This window comes from Pleurodeles waltl, chromosome 4_1 (assembly GCF_031143425.1).
Source record: "Pleurodeles waltl isolate 20211129_DDA chromosome 4_1, aPleWal1.hap1.20221129, whole genome shotgun sequence".
NCBI lineage: Eukaryota > Metazoa > Chordata > Amphibia > Caudata > Salamandridae > Pleurodeles > Pleurodeles waltl.
The window spans coordinates 352,636,416-352,659,838 of NC_090442.1; the positions used below are offsets into that span (position 1 = coordinate 352,636,416).

Genomic DNA, 23,423 nt, shown 5'->3' on the forward strand with positions numbered 1-23,423 from the left:
ATGAACCTTTGGACTCAGGCATGAGTCAACAATAAACAAAACCAAACAATACCATCCTAACCAACATGAGTCAGTAATTTAAACACAGCATGACCTATTTCACCATGAATCACCACACTAGTTTAGTAAAGTTAAAAAATGTATTGCCCTTTAGATAAACAATGCTAAAATCACATAAACCAAGCGCAAAACCAAATTATAGAGATACATGAAAAACACAGGTTGACCAGCCATTCTAAAGAATCTGAAACAACATGTTACCCTGTTGCTGAGGATATATTCCCTGCTGCTGTGGATAATTTCCCTGCATCCCTGATTGTGCCACTTTAATCTGCACCATCATCGCCTTTTCCTTCAATTTCTTCTGCTGCATTTCAATCTCGTCACTACAGTATTTCGCAAACTGTAACATTTCATCAACAGGTTTTGCTTGCCAACACATCGAATTACTCTTAATCATCTGTCCAATTTCAGGTCTCGAACCTTCAACAAATCTAAATATAAAATGAATCATGTCTTTTGGCTCAATTGTTTCTGCACCACTGTAATGTTTAAACACTTGCAGCAATCTCTCAAAGTATGCATGTATTAACTCTTTCGCTTCCTGCACTGTCCTATCAATTCTCTGCCAATCAATACTTTTGGGTGAAATTCTCATTTTCAAAAATTCGATCACTTTGTAATAGTATTTCATTAAATCACGTGATGGTGCACCTTTAACTGGATCTAGTGGAGGCTCTCTTGTTGGCCAGTATAAACTCCTCCTGCATCCAACCGATAAATCAGCTAGAACCACTGTTTCTAACAGGGTATTCAAGTCTTCCTACATACATTTTGCAAGCTTCACAAACCTATCTGTTTGCTGGTTCCATTCCACTGGTTTCTCTCTCAATCTCTGATAGTCATTTGTAAATCACAAAATATCACTTCTCCCTCCTGGAATTTCTCTCATTGGGGAATACTTTTACTATATTATCAGTCTGCTGTGCATTAATATTCAAATTTGCAGACTCCTTTTTCTTCTGATCTCTTTTCTTCACCCCGCTGCTTTCCCATGTATCTAATGCTCCCCATCATTGAGTATTCTAAATTAATTCTTTAATATGAATCTTCATTCCTGGTATTCTCATGTTCTCAATTCTAATCTGTAACTTCTTCTCAGCTGCTTTGTTTTCTTAAAATCTATGTAATTTCTCTGCAAGGTCTGCTAATTTTTGGTTTATCAGTCCTACTCTGTGTGTAACAGTTTTACATGTGAAGCATAACTCATCTTAATTATGCAAATCTATCCTCTTTACATCAGTGGTTCCTTCAAATATTTAATTTATTTCTAATTTAAGCATTGCCACGTTCAATGAATTTTCCCTCTCAGTATTTGCCTTCATCTTCGTTCCACTCATCTTTTCTAGCCAATCAGTTAACTGCTGAGCTGTCATACCTTGTAATGAAACATTACTGTTATTTACATTGGGTACATTGTTATTTCCTTTTGGTGTACCCTGTGGAGTAATACATAGTCTTTCCGGCAACTGTGAAGTTCTGGAACAACTCCAATCAATTAGTGGACCTGTTTTGTCAAAAGTCGGGTTCATTGGAGACATGACTCCTGTGAGAACATTTATTCTCTCCATTTCTGCATTTGAATTGAAAATATTCTGTACATTATTTTCATTATTTACCTGATTAAACAATGGTACAACAGGCCCAATAGTAACAGGTACTGTCAATGCTTCTGGACTTGTCTGAACATTCTGATCTTTTGGGTATATTACTCCTGAATTCTGACCTCTCAAAATGGAGGAACTCGTCTGTGAATTTACAAAAGGTGTGTACCCCTGAATACTCTGAATCTGTTCTGGAGACACTAACCTAGGTGGAGACTCCATCTCGACCATCACTGGTTTCTGGTAAGCCTGTGATATCTGTGGTGACTGTACAATAGAGCCTGTTATACTTGGTGCGGAACTCACAACAGGAACAGTAGGATAGACTACAGGTGAGACAGTCTGAATCATAGGTGTCTGAGTAACAGTAATAGGAACATTACTTGTGACCTGTATTTGACTCTGTGTTACTACAACTGGAACTGGAGCACTTGAATCTGTACTTGTACTTGAACTTATCTCTTGTACTGCATATTGTTAGAAATGGGGTCTATGGTTGACAGTCAGGTTACCCCCTGTTCAAGCAAGGACCCTCACTCTAGTCAGGGTAAAAGAGAATCACCCTTAGCTAATCCCTGCTTACCCCCTTGGTAGCTTGGCAGAGCAGTAGGCTTAACTTCAGAGTGCTAGATGTAAAGTATTTGTACCAACACACACAGTAACTTAATGAAAACACTACAAAATGACACAACAACAGTTTAGAAAAATAGGAAATATTTATCTAAACAAAACAAGACCAAAACGACAAAAATCCACCATACACAAGTCAAGTTATGAATTAAAAATCAAAAAGAGTCTTTAAGTAGTTTTAAAAACACACTAGCGCTGCTAGAGTGAAAATGTACCTGGTGTGCGTCAAAAATAACCTCGCACGGGAGGGTGTGCATCAAAAATAACTCCGCACGGCGGTACTTGAGTCAAAAATCCAGCCGCACGATGATCCGAAAATCCCACAGCGCAGGTTGTGATCTCCCAGCCTCCGTCAGCGATGCTGTGCATCGTTTCTCCTGCTCCGTGCGTCGATTTTTCGGTCACGTTTCCTGCGAGCGTCGTTTCTCAGCTGCGGAGCTGGCAGCGCGTCGTTTTTTTCAGCCGCAGATCGGATTCGCGTCAATCTTTTCCCCGCACAGTGCTATGTGAATGGATTTTCTTGTCTTTAGGCTGCCAGCTTCTCCTTTCAGGGTCCCAGGAACTGGATGGGCACCACAGGGCAGAGTAGGAGTCTCTCCAGAGACTCCAGGTGCTGGCATAGAGAAGTCTTGGCTGTCCCTGAGACTTCAAACAACAGGAGGCAAGCTCTAGATCAAGCCCTTGGAGATTTCTTCTCAAGATGGAAGGCCAGTCTTTGCCTTCTTACTCTGGCAGAAGCAGCAACTGCAGGATAGCTCCACAAAGCACAGTCACAGGCAGGGCAGCTCTTCTTCCTCAGCTATTCAGCTCTTCTCTTCCTCTTGGTTCCAGAAGTGTTTCTAAAGTCTGTAGATTTGGGTGCCCTTCTTATACCCATTTTAGTCTTTGAAGTCACCTTTCTTCAGAGGGGACTCACACCTACTTGTGAAATCCTGCCTTGCCCAGGCAAGGCCTCAGACACACACCAGGGGGTTGGAGTCTGCATTGTCAGAGGCAGGCACAGTCCTTTCAGATGAGTGACCACTCCACCCCTCCCTCCTAGCAGAGATGGCTGATTAGGAAATGCAGGCTACACCCCAGCTCCCTTTGTGTCACTATCTAGTGTGAGGTGAAAAACAACCCAACTGTCAAACTGACCCAGACAGGGTATCCACAAACAAGGCAGAGTCACAGAATGGTTTAAGCAAGAAAATGCTCACTTTCTAAAAGTGTCATTTTCAAACACACAATCTCAAAACCAACTTTACTAAAAGATGTATTTTTAAATTGTGAGTTCAGGGACCCCAAACTCCACATGTCTATCTACTCTCTAGGGGAATCTACACATTAATCATATTTTAAAGGTAGCCCCCATATTATCCTATGAGAGAGACAGGCCTTGCAACAGTGAAAAACGAAATTGGCAGTATTTCACTGTCAGGACATATAAACCACATTACTATATGTCCTACCTTATCCATACACTGCACCCTGCCCTTGGGGCTACCTAGGGCCTACCTTAGGGGTGCCTTACATGTAAGGAAAGGGAAGGATTAAGCCTGGCAAGTGGGTACACTTGCCAAGTCGAATTTACAGTGTAAAACTGCACACACAGACACTGCAGTGGCAGGTCTGAGACATGATTACAGGGTTACTTGTGTGGGTGGCACAACCAGTGCTGCAGGCCCACTAGTAACATTTGACTTACAGGCCCTGGGCACCTCTAGTGCACTTTACTAGGGACTTAACAGTAAAACAAATATGCCAATCATGGAGAACCAATTACATACACAGTTTAAACAGGAACACTTGTACTTTAGCACTGGTTAGCAGAGTAATAAAAACAGCAAAATCAGAGTCCAGCACACATCAATAACCTGGGGAACAGAGGCAAAAAGTTAAGGGAGACCACGCCAAGGATGAAAAGTCTAACACATATGGTGCAAGATGACTTCTCAGTAACTACATTCTCAATTCCTCATCATCTGATTCATCATCATAAGTCAATGATTTTCTAGCCTCAACTGACTCTTTATTTTTAGTTTTTTGTTTTACACCTCTCTCTTTCTCTTGTGTAATTGCAGGAAACATTTTAATTCCCTGTAAAGTCTCAGTTCTCCAAAATGTTAGCTCATGGTCCCATCTAGCTTCTGCTGTCTTCTCCGCTTTTCTCATTCTTCTCTCAAATTTTAATTTCTCTTGTTGTCTGGACACCAATTCCCAAATAGCTAGAGCTTCAAATTGTGCCGGTCTCGGAGGAGGTTTTATATCGTACAGCACTTAACTGAAATGTTCTAAACTTTTCATATTAAAAGTTCCATGGACAGGAAATGCTAAACTCCCTTCCCTCTCTGTAATTTTTCACCAGTGTGTTAACCAAAGACATGTTCCTTTATCTTTCTCCTCAATTATGATATATGCTGGAGTATTTTATGGCAGGCAAATTTCTCCTACTCTCACAGCAATATATTCCTCTCCCCTTAGCGCACTCTTCAACGCTTTGAAAAATGAAATTTTTACTCAACTTTGACCGTAAACTACAAATTATATTAATAACAGGAAGTAATTTAATCCCAAAATCCTATTTGGTGCCTCTCCCAACCAGTAGGCCTTTATGGTTGTCCACCAATCCATTCACGAGCTCCCTTTCGCCAATCGACTTATCTCGGCATGGACCTATGTGAAGTCACTCGTACGCACACGAGCTAACAAAGTCTTGCAGCTTGTCCTCCCAAAACTCAAATCTCGCAAAACTAATGCAAAATATTGCAAGCACTAATAAAAAATTGACACCAACTTTTCTGTTGGCTACAGGCAGAGAACACAAACACTTCGGAAGCCTAACAGAATTTTTGATTGTGGCATTTAGCTCTGACATCTATTCATTCATCTTCTGCTTTCACTGACTCACAAGTAAAATTTGCCCTAGATCCTCCCTGTGCACTCAGGAGTCACCAATATTGGTCAAACTAATACTCCCCTTTAACACGCAGTCCAGAATTTCTTTTTGAATCATGCCTGATCGACCTACTAAAACAGCCAAGATACAATACTCCGGAGTCTTAGACCACGCAGGGACAGTACATCAACAACCACGTGGGCAATTTTCCTAGCACAAAGCGCCACACACAATTGAAGTTCAATGACTTCCCTAAATGCACCCTTTTGAGTATGCACACTCCCTAACAAACTACATTGGAGAATGCCAACTCCCTAATTATCACAAACATCACAATTCACCTGCGATTTGCTTAAGCACTGCAAGCGCAAAAGCCTAACTCAATTACGAATCACACCAGGAATGCTGAGAGCATCTTCGAACAAGCAGTGACGAAATCAAATTCCACCCAAACAAGCATTCTTCAGTTGAGCATCTTTTGTTCATTTCAGTGGACAGTGACTTATGGGGAAACAGTTCAGTAAAGTTTGGCCTTAATGCATCTGAACTGTAAGTGGCACATTATTTCACTAACAGAAATAAATGGATATTTTAATACAGTGCAGACAGTAACTGCAACAGAAAAATAGGTCTGAGCTCGAGCAAGATAGAATAAGTCTCACAAGAACTGAACTGACATCACCTAAACATTGCTATATTAAAGCCCCAGAAAATAACTAGCTACTCTACGATTGGTCAGGCTTTGAGGTGGTTAGGACAGAAGCAATTAAACTCAAAACACGTTTCTTCATTGTGTTCTTGTTTTCATTTTTCTTTCTCATTGGTTCAGCTTCTTCCATTGTCATCACCAGTTTGCCGTTTCCCAGATAAAATGTTTCAACTACATAAAACTACTTAAAGCCTCTGTTTTCTGAGGAATATTATCTATCAGGAAGTTAAATAAAATGTTATAAATGTTACAACAGAGAAAAGTTTTCTCCGACATTAAAACATCACACAAGATGTTTCAGAAAAGAGCAGAAAACTTTCCATGGCCATCAACATTTCTAAGCATCATATTATTGCATGTGAATTAGATTAACATAAGCCTGTTTAAAAACACAGTAAAATGTGCAGTACAACATTTCAGAAAACTCAGACAATTTATTTTCTGAACATGTAATTATTATTTTTTCATTACTCTCAGTTAGTAAAACATAAAATACTTTTAATTAGACAGTGATTCATATTAATTTTCAACATATCTGTGTCAATTATCTGGGTAGGCCTCATTTTCATTTCAGCCTTGCACTTTTAAAGGCACGTTTTCCTTTCAGTTAATCACTCAATTTCATTAGCTTTTTTTCCCACCCTAACACTACAAGCCTTAATTGCATACTCTTGTACTCTCTTCCTCTTTATTTAAGCCTCATATAGTCAATATTTAGAAGGCTGTATTGACTGCACTACCATATAAATAAAACTGTCCTAAATCACCTATAAAGGAACCATTGTTTTTCATGTTTTGTATTGCACAGGTTCCTAGGGATACACTGCTGCCCTATTATGCATAATCCCTAGTTTATCAATAAGGACAGTGTTTGGTCTTGCCTGTGTGGATCTGTGGGCACCACCAGACATAAGAACAATGACTTTGGGTTGTATTTGTGAGTGATGGAGCAACTGATTCTATTGTAATGTGATTTGTAAAGGTACAGGTCTTAGGATAATTATCATAGTTAGTTTTGGTCAATGCAGTAATTTTGGACATTGGTCAATGGCTGCGTGTTACCACGGTTATCAATCATTTTCAATGTTGAAGTGGAGGGTTGATGTGAAGTGGGATAGTTAGTTTGCCACTGTTAAAAAGATCAATGTGAAGTCCATACTTTTGGTTACTAAAAGCTTCAGTAGTTAAATTCTGTCCACAAGTAATAATGCAATGTTTTGTGACATTAAACAATGCATACATATCTGCCCATGTCTGTGTGTCATGTTTGATGAAACCATCTCTAACAAAGTTATACTTGTCAGCTAATAGAACTCATCATATATTACAGGAGCATTATCCTTGATGTTTTTTTCAGCATTCTTTGATAAGCCAGAGGGAATGAAATCTCTGTACTATTATCATTAATACGAATTGAAAATTCAATGAATTCTGTATAGGGCAGTCTGTAATCAAGGGGCGTAGTGGCTAGTCTGGTCTGTCCTGGATGAAACCAGTTCGATTACCCATTGATTGGATGGTAAACAAGCTCATCAGCAATGAGGAAGTAAGCAAAGTTTCACTCACCAAATAAAGATAGGCTGCTTGGGTTGAGTAGCAACTGGCTTAGTGCAGAAAAGTAGCATTATATGCATGTCTCTGTAATATAAAGGCTACATATAGCACTCCCTATTCCACTGGTGTGTGTCTCCTTCTATCTGCACTACATAATAGGTACCATGGGTACTCAACAACTTCATCTAAAAATTAATGTATCATTGCTACAGGTTAAAAAAAAATGCTGCTTTTATTCAAAAATGTTTGTTCAATATTGTGAATAAATGTCCATCTTGTTCCTGCACCAATAAGAAATTAGGTTAATGAGCAAAATAGGTTTTAAAGATTTCCCTTAAACTTATGCGAACATGAAATGGGGTACATGGGACAGCAATATCTGTGTCAACAATACAACATAATTGAAGCCTATAAAAGTGGGCTACAATATAGATGGATTTCAAAATAGACAGGTGAAAGAAACCATTGGAATGGGGATATTTGCTGCAAACATAGTTTATTTATGCAGCTTAGATAGTTACATTTATTGTTTGATATGAGAATAGGCAATATTCACCAAATGTTAGTTGACATTTGAAGCCTTGAAGGCAAGTAGAGATGAATTGGTCCTGGCATCATCTTGAAGGATTTTCTAGTTCAGCACATTGATAATAATGACATTTTTATATAGTGCTTCCTACTACACATCTGCTCTTTCAAATTGCTGTGAATAGCAGATTTCTTTATCCATTTGAGTGGTAATCAATGTACCCACCACAGATGGGTGGAAGGCAGAGTCAGCCTTGGCAGACTTTGAGTTTGTGACCTACTGATACCTCAGTGGTCAGATTTCATAGCATTGAGCTATCTTGACAGCCGGGATGTGGTGTGAATGGATAATGGATGGCACAGGGCATAATGAATATTGATTAAGAGCAGCGGCACAGAGTATTATTTGAAATACAGCAACAAGAAGTTTGAGTGTTCAGTACATATGTGCCATGGCTGTCCTTGAAGGGCCTTTGTCTACAGGGTCATTCCTTTGTACAATAAAGAATATGGTGCAAAAGAAAGTTATATCCTGGTATTACAGGTGTCTTCTAAATACATTAAAAGTAAGTGCAAAACAGGGATGGCTTTAGTGCTGATGACACCTGATGTGAGAATCTTTTTGGTGCCTCTCAAAGACCTTCTTCGCCACGCACACCCTCACTACCACTCTCCAGTAGTGATCCTCATCTCTCCATAGCCCCTAATTCAAATCAATTGTATTTGTCTTATAGTTCTACCCATACCAGTGTCGGATGTCAAGCACTTTACATCACTCCCAGAATGTACGCTACAAAAAATCATACATGGGTTAATCAATCTATACAAAATTTTAGATGAGACAATAAGGGTAACAAGGTGTAGGAATTAGTTCATCCATACTAGTGGGCAGTATATTTTAGGAGTGTTTGGTCTCGAGAAGCACACACTCGGACTTAAAACATGTCTTAGTGGCTGGGGTTGGCTTTACTAACGAAAATGTATTACTACCCAAACATACCCTTTTTAGCAACATCAGGATAATGAAAGTTGGTGGAAAAAATATGGGAGGCATCATTCTGCTGACTTCAGTGTGTCTTGATGCCACCATCTTAGAAGGCTTGTGGCATAGCTGAAAGTCATTAGGAAGTGGCTACTCATAAAAGCGTAGCCTGGCATCAACATGCAGAGGACCCACACAGCTGCTGCACCACCGACGCACCAAAGGCACACTAAAGGCAAGTTCATCTGCACCCATTCATGCTCTAACAGGACCAGGGTCCAGGGACTCTGCTAATTTTAGGGCCAACAGAAAAGCCTACTCTCCAGAACAGCTAAGACCACTGGGCCCAGCCTACTTACAGGCATGCCGGACATCGATCAGTCCCCTGGCTGACGTAAACAGCTGTGTCACTTATTATGTAAATCCATGGATTACACCGCTGCTGCTGATAACAATAAGAGTGCCTGTACCATAGAGGTTGAGAGCATGAATGCCTCTACAGGGGGCTGCTTGACCAGAAGCAATTTTCACTTCTTTAGCATAAATTGTCACTCTCTGGCTAGACATCAGCAACACATTCTCCACTTTATGGTGGACATTGCTCCAGAGGTCCTGTTCTTAACAGAATCTTGGTTACATGAGGCATCTTTGCCAGATCTCATAGGACGTTTTTAAGTGCAAAATCAAGGCGATATCTTTTCTCACTTGCGAAGCTCTGCTCTTCTCACTTGGCCTTACGCCAAAACTCACTATCTCTGGTGTCTTAATCTCTCGCTCCCCTTGGTATGCCAGGAATTGGTGCTGTATGATCCCTGATGCAGCATCTTCCTTTATACTTAGAAGTGGTAATTTCACCCACTCCAGGATCTAAATATGCACTTGAAAGATGCTAATTTTACACTTGGTCATATACTTATAGAGGACCTAGGTGCTTTGAACCATAAACTAATAAATTCTGCCCCCACTAACAAAGCAGGTCATTTGTTAGACCCCATTTTTTCTAATCTTACTCGTCTCACCAGCAACTCGCCCATTCCATTACTCTGGTCTGACCATTTTGCTGTACCCTTCTCCATACCTGTTAATTTTACACTCACGTTGGTGGCAGCCAGGCCCAAAGTCAGCGTCAGAAATTGGGCCAAATTCAACACCTCAGTTTTCAATACATTATCTGCTGAACACCCTACCTCATCTACCACAGGAGGTTGACATAGGTGAGCCTGTGATCGACAACTTGCTCTGAGATTCTTTGGATTTAGCTCTACCAGCCAAATTTAAATCCTCCTCCAGGCACACCCCCTTGCCTCTTCATTTAACGAGCCTCTGCAGGCAGAAAATAAATTCTGCAAGTGACTAGAAAGGGCCTGGAGGAAGTTATATGATGGTAATTTAAAAGCTAAATATGAAACAATCTTAAGTCAGTGGCAAATGCACTGCCGAATTGCACGAGCTCTGTTTTACTCAGAACAAATCACTCTAGAACACAACTGCCCCAAAACACTTTTCAAAGTGGTTCAAGATCTATCAGATCCTAGTAATACTGCTCCTCCTCCCTCATTGACACAATGTCAATTTGAGGAGCTTGCTGACTTCTTTGTCAAGAAGGTGACAGATATCCAGCTCACCCAGGCCACAACTAGGATTAATAATATTCTGCTTGGGAGTATCAGTTCTAGTTCTAACCCTACTTTTCCCTCCATCAGGGAAGGAAATCCTCTGATAACAGCCTGTTTGCCTACTAAACTACAATATTTTCTCCCCTTGGACTATCCTCATCTCTTTGATATATTACAATCAATCATGTCGAGCTCACCACTAGACCCTACTCTACCGGCCACACTAACATCACTGAGCCCACGCCTTGGGGGTAGAACTTGTCCTTACGTGAGAGGCATTTGGCTAAAACATGGAAGAATGTCACAATTCTCCCCTTACTAAAGAAACCCCATTTGGACTCAGACAATTGTTCCAACTTCAGGCCCATTTCTTTACTACTTATCCTCCCCAAGATCTCGAGAAATCATTTAAACACCCAGCTTACCTAATTTGTAGAGACCCAGGATGCTCAACATCCTTCCCAGTCAGGTTTTAGACCCGGCACAGTACTGAATCCGCCCTTCTACAAGTTATGGATCATCTAAGGGAGCTTTTGGATTGGGGCGGTACACCCTGATTCTACTAGATCTCAGCGCCTCCTTTGATACTGTGTCCCATTATATTTTTCTTGAAAGACAGGTCCAACTGGGCCTCCAAGGCACAGCGCTTGCATGGCTATCCTTTTTTCTGACAGTTCACACTTTTCAGGTCTTCTCCTCAAATTTAACGTCTGGAGTTCTGCAAGGATCCGCCCTTAGCCCCATGCTCTTTGTCATCTTCATCCGCCCTTTGACAGACCTGGTGGGTCCTGGTGGAGGTGGTGGACTCACCCTGTTTTCATATGCGGATGACACCCAGATCATTATTTCCCTGTCATCTGGACGAGAAGCCATCTCGGAAGATCTCAGTTCCTGCCACAATATCATCTCCACCTGGATGAATATTAACTCCCAGAAATTAAATGCTGACAGGACAAAGGTCATGGTACTGGGTACAATTCCCCAGCTCTGGGGGCCCCAGCACTGGCCTGCCACATTGGGAGTGCTTCCCGTACTCACCAATAAAGTGAAGATCCTTGTTTTTTGGCTCGACTCTACTCTGTCCATGAATCCACAAATGGCTACAGTAGCTTTCACGTGTTTTGTCACTATAAAATGGCTTTAAAAAATCACAGGGATACTTCCTTTCTCCACCCAAGAACATTCATCCAAGCCTTGATGTTATCACAACTAAATTATGGTAACATCCTGTATCTGGGTAAGGCAGTGGTTAGACGCCTTCAACTTCAGATGGTTCAGAACTGGTTAAGAATAATGCCACTAGGAACCTGTTTTACCTTCCTGAATACTCCTCTGCCTCTGGTCTTCTTCATCAGTTACACTGGCCCACTGTGGAAAAGCAAATACATTTTAAAGTATGCTGCTTTATGCATAAAATTAGCTCAAGCTCAGGACCCAGGTACCTGCAAAAATTCATGGTTCCTTACCTCCCTTCCCACACCCTGCGCTCGAGCAACCTTCCTTTCTCTACAGTCCCAAGAATCAAATGCAGCTCGATAGGCAGACAGTCTTTTCTTGGTGTCAGGTCATGGAACTCCCTCCCTGAATCATTGAGATGCTGTGCCTCCTCATTTACTTTTCGGAAAGAACTGAAGACCTGGTTGTTTTAGCTCTCCTCTTCCAATAGCTCTACCTGTCCTCCAAAAGCACTGAGAAACCTTGGGGTAGGTATGCGCTATAATGACTTAATAATTAATTTGAAAACATAACATACTCTACTGTACCATGCAGTTTGCATGCTGCTCTTTAATGACAGTTCGTAGGTCACTGGGTTATATTAGGATTGTAACTTGAGAACGGCAAGTAACAAAAGGGTGTCTGTGTCAAAAGCACTAACCACTGTGCCATCCACTTAAAATATACAGTTCTGTGATCTACATGGTGCACATTCTTTGTAGCAGACATATAAACCTTCTGTGCTACCTTATGATGAGTCAAAACCACCACTAGATGATCTCTCTAGAAGGAGCATTAATCTGCAGGACACACAAGGAACTGTGCAACCAGTGTTTGAAAATGCTTACATTATTTCTACACACAGCGCCATGTGAGGTCAGTGATAGGTGTGGCTTCACTGGTTGCACGACCCTAAAGCCGGCTCTGGTGCACAATATGTATTTATTATTTCCATGACTGCATATTCCAGGTAAGATACAACAGGCTTATGCAGAAGTTTTCTGTTCTTTTTTCTTAGTTTAAAGTGCAATACAGATACCATTTATGCTATTGAATGTTAACTCTGAAATCAATTAATATATATGATCAGTCTTGAGGGCCAGTTGTTCTAAGCATTTTAACTGTTGTAGATGCTCCAAGTCGACTTTTGATACTGTTAAAATGCTTTCTTCAGTGTACTAACCTCTGGTTGTGACATGCAAAACGTTTATGACTTATAGACTAGGATTTCAAATGTATACAAGTTGGATGTAGGGGGACGTTTTAGGTGTCCCTTTCAAATAACGACTTGGCTTCATATGTGTCATTGTTTTGCGACTTAAATCCAGTCTCAAAACTGTACATTTTTATCAGCATCTGGAAGGAGGTGGTAATGCAGTCACAAATGGAAAGGGACCCCTTTACCTTTATGAAGGTAAAAAAAGGTTTCCTGAAGAGTAATCAGTGGTCCAACTTTTAAACACACTTAAACAAGAAAGAAAACTTTTCATGTAAGGAAAATGGATTGCATATAGAAAAACCAAGTTAGTTTTACTTAAAAGGAATCACAGACATGGTGGTCTGCTGATCCAAGGAGGCTTTTACACCTGTATTAGCTCCAAGCATAGTGTGTCACCATTTGCAAGCTACCTCATTAACATTCATGAGGTAGGTCGGATGGTGAACTGACCTATGAGTAGGTTGGTACTTTATATCCATTACTGGTCACAAAAATTCAGATAGCAATTTGCGCCCAGTATTTTGCAAACAGCAAATAGTAAATCTGGCTTCTAGATCTGTGAAGTGAAAGTGGTCCCCTGTTGTTCAACATATCTAACTCAATGATGTGGAGCAGGAATGTCTGCATTCTAACATTTTAACTCAGTTTAGATCGCCTAGTGCCATGTAGTGATAAGTGACAAGTGGACACATCCATTCTAGAGAAAAGGTAGATGTTCATGAGGCAATATTACCACTACGCCAAGGGGAAACTATGCTAGTGCAGTGAAGTGGGAAACTCAACAAACTACCTACATGCCGAGGGAACTTGGAAAAACTATGCTTGCATATTTGAAATATACACATGTGTTAAAGAAATTCTATGCATGTACACTAAACAGGTCTATGTAGCAAATTGCCTCAAAGCAGAGACGTAAACGTCGTTGTCAGCTGGCACCATGGCTCTCACAAGTAGGTTGCGATAAAAAGTAATGTTAACCAAATTTCTGGTTATGACACTTAGGCCCTCATTTTAACAATGGTGGTAAAAAACGCCTCCCGCTGCAGTGACGTCTGCCAAAATACCATCATTGCGGCTACCATCCCTCCGCCATATTTTGATCACTGCCAGACTTCCGCCACAAAAAAGGGTGGAAATCCATCTGTGATCATACTGATGGATGGTGGTAAGCTGGTGTTGCTACCACCAGCCCCGCCACGCAAGTTGAACGCCGCCAGCCGTATCATGACCTGTGATACAGCCTGGCGGTGTTCTGCTGGCGGGCGATGCTGGCGATAGCAGCACCCCTTCCCATTCCTGCCGGAAGACCTCCTTGGCAAAGGTAAGTCGGGCTTTCGACAGGGGGGGGCTGTGTATGTGTGTCTAGTTGTGTGCATGAATGTGTGAGTGTGTGTGTGAATGTGTCTGTGTGTTGTGTTGTTTGCTCGGTGTATTTGTGTGAGTGAATGCATGTAAAAATGGTGAAGTGAGTGCGTGTCTGCATGTCAGTGTGATTGTGTGTAAGAATGTGTGCGAGCATGTCTCGAAGTATGAGTGTATGAATGCATGTATGCCAGTGTGTGTATGAATGTGTGTATGCAAGTGTGAGTGATTGGGTGTATGCGTGGTGCGTGTCTGCAGGTGTGTGCGTGTATGGGGGTTGGGAGGGAGTGGGAGGATCAGAGGAGGTGGGGGTGTGTGTGAGGATCGGAGGGGTGGGAGGAGTTTGAATGGAGGGGAATAGGAGGGCATCAGCTGAGTGTTGGGGTGTGGGGGAGCCGCCTACCAGTGACAGGGAAGGAATTCTCTGTCAACGACACGAAAACCACTGGTGGTAGGGAGACTTATAATGCCGCCAGCAGTACTATGTTGGCCACCGGGATGGAGATTGACATATCTGGCCTGGCAGCTGAAACCGCCATGACGGTATGAGTGGAGAAGTGACGGGTTGGCTTCAGCCAACCCGCCATTCTCATAATGTGGCGGTATGTACCGCCAGCCGGTTGGCTGTACTATTGCCACATTTCCACTTACTGCCGGGGTCATAACGACCCCCTAAGTGATCTTACCCATTTACGGACATTTGGTTCATAGTCCACTCTTGTTTGAAACATGGTAACGTAAAAGCTGTGCAAATACTTTGGCTGCAAAGCTGTCATCTGCATATGAAGCACGATTTATTTTTGAAATTATGGTAGTAGAATATTTTTGCCATTTTATTATGAATGTTTTCTTTAATGCATACAGTTTCCTACATTACTTTGCCCTTCAGTGGTCCAGCTGTTTCATGTGACCTTCTTTTTTGTAATTAGGCCTCGTTCAGATGGTTCCAGATGCCACCACTTTGGCAAAAATCCACAGGAATTCAGGAATTATAGGTCCATTAAAGGAAAGCACAATTCAAAAATGGTTTAATCAAAAACACCCTATGCATACCAGTTACGAAAAGGTATGTTAAACATAATGTGTTCTTGTTATTGGAGTTTTATTTTCTTGCAGTTTTGAAAAATGTTTTGCCCTATATTATTTAGGCATGCAGAAGTAGGGAAATGGTTTAAGCTGATCCTCACTATTCGAAGATCAAAAAAATATTAAGACAATAAACCTGGACTAATTTCTAGAAGGCATTTTGTTTAAAAATTGAATTATAAGCTACTAAAATGTAATACAATTATAAAAAATGCACTGTTTTGGGTAGTCAAGCAGATCAGATTCTTTCACAGCAACCTGATAAATAGATGGAAAATGGTTCTACGATTTAGTGTCGGTACTCTTTGCAATACATGGAATACTGCAACAGTTAATAATAGGTATCAACTGAAAACATAAGCGGTGGACAGAGCAAATCTATGTGATGACTTTGGCAACAGGGAGAGTACTTGCTGCAAATGTTGTCAGTGTGCCATTAAATGAAGTGTTAAAGGAGGGTAAATTGCAAGTTTTCCTACCCTGGTAACCATCCATATAGCAGGGGCTTAATGCAAGCCCCTGTGGTACGTTAGGCACCCAATCCTTCAGGGGACCCAAACCTATCAGGGCACCCTCATTCACCCCTCCCTGAGTCAGTCATGAACTACTCTCTCTAGCTACTCTAAGACTTAAATATAAAAGGGGAAACCAGTCCTCAGTTTGAAGGTCTGCTGTAGAGGGACCCCAGAACATCGGATGTGTCACACTGCTATCAACTTAACAAAATGAGTCAAAAGAGTGAAATATAATTAGAGTGAAAAGTAAACCTATTTTCTCAGGAACAATTTGTGCACAAAAACACTTTTGAGGGAACAACTGGATTGAATGATGTCTACCAGAGTTCTTGTATAACACTGAAAATCTAGAGAATTTGTGTGAACCACTTCCAAGGTGAAATCCTTTGGAAATTACCATGGTTGCCTGCTGTAGAACTCCTAACCAGTGGTAAAATGCCTGTGCAATCCTTTCAATATGATGTGATTGCCATATCACTTATTGGAAAATGTATTTGGCTGCATGTCCTCTAGAAATGGTACCAAATTATACCCAGGGCCAGGAAGTTAAATTTCACCAGTGAGCTGCAGCATCCATTATGCCACCCTCTTCAGTGACTACTTGCCTGCTATGTGTGGTCTAGCTATCTTGCCACGCTGAGGATATTTGGTTTCTATTTCAAAGACTTAGGGCCTGATTATGAGTTTGGGGGACAGGCCTGTGGCTGAAGAGGTGATGCGTCACAACAAGCAGATTGAGACAGACTCGACTGTTGAAAGGTGGGTGGTTGTCAGATTTTAAAATTGCAGGAATACCCCATATCACAAACATGCTGTCTAATCTCTCAATGTCTCTTTCCTGAGTGAGAGATGAGAGATCGTCTATTAATGGAAAACAGGAGTATTTATCCACAATCACCATCAGGTGATGTCAACTGTCAAGTGGACAAAAAACGTCATAAGTAATTTTTTCCCAGGCATGCTTTTGCAATTCTGACATGCAAAAGGGCTGTTGAGTGGTTTGTGATGACAGGCAGTTGCATAGATGACAGGCCTTTAATTCCATTTCAACTCTTTCATAGAGTTGAGGAAATCAAACTCGATCTCTATTTTGTGGCAACAATCCCACAGTGTCCTTCATGGGCCCTGTGTGGGCACTTCAATTGTCTGTTGTTGCAGCCTCTCTGAGATGACAATCTTGAACCTCTCGGGACAATGCCATCTTGTGTCACAGACAGTTCATCATTTACATTTTTAAACTTCTGGTATTCACTGTCACTAATGACTGATCGAGTATGTTGATTCCATGACTGACGTGTAATAATGTCTTTCAGCTTTAACATGTCACTATCTTGACTCATGGCAGTGACAATTTGTTCTAATGAAATAGCAGCAGGCGTGTTTGATTTCACAATTAAATTTATGTAGGCTTCAGCGTTCTTAGAATGCGTACTTTGACACTAAATAGGCACTCTGGAGAAATAGTCTGCAGGGTTCTGATCTTTCCTTGGATAACGCCCAATATGTGCAGTTGTACTCATGTAATCTTAGTCCCCAACGTTCAATTCAAGGGGGCATCTTGGTCTTTCGATTGCCAAAGATGGTCAGCAATCCTTGGTTAGCTGTCACACATGTAAAAGGTTTTCCACATAGGAACGCGTGGAAATGTTCACAAGCTCACACCACTGCTAAACTCTCTTTTTCAGGTTGTGTATAAGCACTTCAGTCTGGGGCAAACGTTTGCTTGCATGTGCCACAATATGTCTTCGAGCATTTAGTGTCCGCTGTGCTGTACTAGGATTGCACCTAACCCGACCAAGTGAGCATCAACAACAACTTTTATATGGAGCTTTGGTCTGGAATATGCCATTTCAGCTGCACTTTCAATAGCTTATTTGATTCTCTTATAGCTTTGCTCACGGTCATGCGACCAGTGGAATGAAACATTCTTTTTCATCAACGCTCTCAATCAAGCACTCGAAGTGGCAAAGTCTTATATGTATTGAGAACATTAACTGGCCATGCCAAGGAATGAGTGTAACATAGAAACATCTTGAGGGGGACTGGCAGTTGATAACGCTTGTACTTTAACTGTATCTGATGGTGTTCCCTCAGCAGAAAGGATATGGCCACATAATTTAAGCTTTGTCTTATTGAATACACATTTCTCAGCATTCAATGTTAAACCTGCATCAACAAGTAAACAACACATTTGCATGAGAGCTTTATCATCCTCCTTCTGTGTAGCTCCAAAAACCGAAGTGTCATAGCTATAGTTGAAAATATTCATGACAGGCTAAATTATATGTCTTATGACATTTTGAAAAATCTATGCAGCTGATGACAACTTAGTCATCACTGTGTGCTCTTCAGCCTTGTGTATCTTCTTGCATTTCATGTTCATGATTGACTCGCTTTGGGTACCTCCAGCCTCCATGTCAGCAGCTTGTCAATCCACACACTCTTCAGCTCTGGCACCCATGAAAACTCGGTGTACACTAAGACTACTAAGACTAAGGGGTTCTCTTAGTATTTGTCATCTGAATGAACCTGACAGACATCTGCCAAAAACTCTGAGATGTATTGCTTCCTCAACATTAAATTCCTTGAACTTACAGTGTTTGATGAACGTATCCAGCACTGGATCCTAAACTGAGCCAGAGAATTATAACAATTCTGGATTACCAATAAGTTGTACAGCTACTTTCTTGGAAATTCCAGATTTGATTTTGATGCACATGTTCCACCCCATGTTAATATGTCACTGGACTTTGTAGGCCAAAGAAAAGCGAAACTGGACTCTAGGGCAGTTTCCCCCATGTGTATCATAAAGTGTCTCTATTGACAAAACAGTATACTACAATGACTTTCTGTATGAGTGCCCACTTACATTATGAGGCCTATCCCAGGTCAAAATCTAATCCTGCAGAGACCCCTCTGGACCAGTCTCATGCATACAGCCCTCTAAACTGACATCAGTCGTGTGGACACAAGTTCATGTTTAACCAGCCAGATAGACATTTATTGCTGTAAACCACATTTGTGAACACGATCTGAGTAATCTCATTTGCAGGATATGGAGGGAGCTGTGGTTTGATTGTCTCAAGGGTTGTTACTAATCACATGCTACTATTGGTACGGAAGAGGAGTGGAATAGCTACCTGAAGGAAGAATTTTATGCATGTATCTGATAGAGGACTGTTTTAGAGGCTGTGTGTCTCACCCTTTCATGATTCTCTGGGACTGTGAACTGCTCCAAGTGTTAGGGTAGGGTGCCTCTTTTTGATCCACAAAAACAAAAGGGATGAGGCCCAGTCCAGTGAAGCCTGGGAAACCTTTCTCCTAATGCTAGGTAGTGCCGAAAACAGACAAAAATGGAATGTCGCCTAGAAGAGAGCCACTAGACCATATGTAACATGCTGTGGACCTAAATTGGAGGTGAGGAGAGTCTCCCTTAAACCTGAATCCATGTTGGAAAGTTGGGAGATCTATTCAAAACTAGAAAAGAAGAGACATAGGCCCTCATTATGGCCTTGGTGATAAATACTGAATACCGCCATGCTGATTGCTGTCCACCACATTATGACACATACATACAAAACCAACAGAAAACAGCCACAACCACAAATCTGCCAGACCTACTGAACGTGATAAACTGTCGGTACTGCCACCAATACCGTTATGCCACCAATACTACACCCTCCAAAAAATGACCCACCAATCACAAGAGTGGGTATTCAACAACTGTAAACCATTGGTGGTGAACACTGCCATGGCGGAGAAGGCCAGCCAAAGACAAAACAAGACAACATTGGCCAGATCAAAAAAAACCACGGCTGACACAATTACACACACCCCACATACCCACCAACAGCACTATAAAACACACACCCACATCACCCACAATCCTTGGCTAATACGAAAAGACCACAATAGCTAGCCACGCAAATCACAGACAATTACACACAAAAACATCACAACCACCCATTCATCCGTCACGCACCACACACCCCACACCCCCACCACATTACTCAACAACCCCAGCACAACACACATGCCATACAACACCCATGTCCCCACAAAGGCGCCCCCGTTTCACTGACGAGGATTTGCAGGTCATGGTTGAGGAAATAGGGTAGAGCCACAGCTGTTGGCAGCACAGATCCAGCAGATATCCATTTCCAGGAAGATAGAGCTATGGCGGAGGATCGCCGTGGGACAGTATCCACGGACAAGGGACGACATCAGGAAGCGGCGGAACGACCTACGTGGGAAGGTACGTTCCATAGCAGGAAGGTACTAGGTTGTTTTCCAGAGGACTGGCAGTGGACCACCACCACCTCTTCCCCCACAGCTGACAGTATGGGAGGAGCAAGTCTTGGCAATCCTTCATCCTGAGGTACTCACTGGAGTTGCCGGCGGACTGGACACTGATGAGTCAACATTTACTACCTATCACCACTCCCATACCTGCATGCCACCACCACCCTTCACCCTGACACCCATCACTCCACTCCATCCCACACAGTGCACCACCATAATTAACAAACCTCAATACGAAGCCCTGCATGCCACACCCACTGCATGCACATCCCTTCAAGCCCTACATGTACACCCACCACCAATGCATGCACAGCATGGAGAACTAACAATCCCACTATGCATCACCATACACAAACAAAGGTGGCAGGTCAAAAGCACTAACTTAGGGGAAGCTAGGGATGCAGAATATGTCACAGACTTGTAACATAATACACCACTTAAATCCCCACAGGTGCCCCAGCCAATGCCAGTGGCGAGGAGGTGTCACGGCTACCCAGTCCCCTACCAGAAGATGCCCCCAGTGATGACAGCAACTCTGGAGTTCTGGATCTGGATGAACTCACTGGCCCATCAGGGACCACTGGGCAGTCTGCTACCCCAGTCCACACCCAGTCCACCACAGAGCCTCCCCCCTCAATATCCAACACCACAGCTGCCACCCAATGTCCCCAGACCTCTGTCCCCAGGACACATCAATCAGCAGTGTGCCCACCTGTACAGGGACCCCAGTCCACACCTCACAGGCAAGACAATGAGGGTCCTCGGGTCAGTGGCAGTGAGCACACCATTCAGGGAACACAGGCACAGGGGACCAGGGACACTCGGAGGACAGCTGTGCGCCAGGGGGAGGACAGGCCCAGGGAACCGGCTGTCCAGGAGGCACTCATTAATGTCCTGGGGGCTTACCAACAATCCCAGGACAAGATGGGTCAGGTGATAGACATCATGCAGGAGAACCAGCAGCTGCAGGAGGAACACCACCAGGAGAGAAAGAAAGAATTGCAGGCCCTGGACACCACCATGGTCTCCATTGCAGGGGTGCTGGGTGAAATAGCCAACATCATGAGGGACTTCACATCACACCAGCGGGCCCCAGAGACACTTGCCAAGATAAAGATCACCTCCAGGAAATGAGACCCTCCTGAATGTCCCCCTTGTGTTCCACTGTGTCAACTTGTCCACTTGAACTGCCATTGCTCCCCTTTCTATGGCCCCTTGGACACTGGGCCTGTGCTACAAACAGACTGGACCACTACCCTGGAGTATTCCGAACCATCAGCCCACTCTGTTGCACTTCCCATTGTAGAACAATTGTCAATAAACACCCTTGGACCCAACTTGATTAATAGTGCTTTAATTACGGGTAATGTACAATGTAATCAACTGTAATGAACTGCATGATCCTGTGTAAATGTCCAGTAGCATGTTGATCCATCCAACAAATGTGTCTTAGCAGTCTGTACACATGTTGCTAAATTGTGCAACATGCAGCACACAACAACAATTCTGCAGACCTTCTCAGGGGAGTATCGTAGGGATCCACCTGTCAGATGGAGGCACCTGAACCTAACCTCCAGGAGCCTTAAGGTCCTTTCTACAATCCTCCTGGTATGCCCATGAGCATCATTGTACCTATTTTCAGCCCCTGTTTTTGGATTCCTAACAGGGGTCATGAGCCATGACAGGTTTGGGTAGCCGGAATCACCTGCAAGAAGAAAGGGACACACATTAGCCCTGCACAATGGCATGGGTCATGACTCCTGAAGGCATATACTGACATACATTGGGTGGGGACACAGGCTCACCTATTAGCCACACTCTGTGCCTCTCTATTTGTGCCATCAGCTGTGGGACACTGCTATTCCTCAGGACAAAGGCATCATGCACCGACCCTGGGTACTTGGCAGTAATGTGGGAGATGTACTGGTTAGCCAGGCACACCATCTGGACATTAAGTGGGTGGAAACTCTTCCAATTCCTGTATACTTGTTCATTGGCCCTGGGGGGGGGGGGACTAAGGCAATATGGGTCCCGTCGAAGACCCTAATAACATGAGGTATATGTCCCATTGCATAGAATCCAGCCTTTACAGTGGGTAAATCATCTACCAGGGGGAATGCGATGTAGCTACACATGTGTTTGAGCAAGGCAGACAAAACCCTTGCAAGCACAATAGAGATAATTGGCTGTGACATCCCTACAGCCAAGCCCACTGTCACCTGGAAAGAGCCAGTTGCCAGGAAATGGAGCACTGAGAGGGGATTGCTGTGGTGCTAAAGATAGCAGGTAGCAGATCAGGCTCCAATGGTTCACACAGATCTGTGATTGTGGCCCTGTCCAGACGATAGGTGAGTATGATGTGCCAGTCCTCCAATGTACACAAGGGTTCTGTACACCAGTGTGTGCCTCCTCTTATTCCTCCACAGTGTTTATACCCTTAGGGACCCAAATGTAAGAAAGGAGTGACTACAGGCACCATGAACACACTACAGCAGTGTACACAGAGCATATGTATGTTGGACAATGGAGCTGTGTAGGTGAATACATTAAACTGGCGTTCACGTCATGGCGGAAGGCAGTCTGCACCACTGTGCAATTTCTCATTGGCTAACATGGCCCTCTATTGATAATGGGAACCAATGATGATCAACGCCGGCTGTGACGGTGTTTACAGCCGCGGACGTGACCGCCATTTCCTTCCTACCATTTCACTTGATTCCTGGCTTTCCCCAGAATGACATCTCCACTGCGTGTGCTGCTGTGACCTGTGTCTGGAACCTGCCATGGCTTGTGCAACAGGGGAAAGGGCTCAGCCTTCACGTCAGAGGAATTGGAGTGTCTACCTCAGTATGACCCTTTGTATGGACCTCCAGACCAACAGGTGAGTATACCATGGGTACGTTGCATGCAACATGACTGCATGGAGAAGTGTGTGTGTGCTGGCAGTGTGTCAGGTGGTGGGGTATGGCTGGTGCCAGTATCAGTGCAGGGGTATGGGTCATGTGTGTGCCTGATGAGTGGACATGCTTTTTGTGGGCCGGACCTGGATTGTCAGGTTCATGGTGTACCACCTTCTGTGTTTCCTCTGCAGGTCAGCGCCCATCAGAAGAAGGGAGTGTGACGTGCCATCGCCAAGGATGTACGGAGCACCCACTGCAGGGAA

General features: G+C 42.9%; 1 protein-coding gene across 2 annotated transcripts in view; it reads left to right on the top strand.

Moving 5' to 3' along the window:
- PIK3C2G (phosphatidylinositol-4-phosphate 3-kinase catalytic subunit type 2 gamma) overlaps nucleotides 1-23,423 on the top strand; it is a 2,001,768-nt gene that overhangs the window by 1,525,874 nt on the left and 452,471 nt on the right. For both annotated transcript variants that reach the window (XM_069228485.1, XM_069228486.1), the window contains exon 23: nucleotides 15,287-15,423. In XM_069228485.1, coding sequence (XP_069084586.1) covers nucleotides 15,287-15,423 — 137 coding nt within the window. The remainder of the gene's footprint in view (nucleotides 1-15,286; nucleotides 15,424-23,423) is intronic.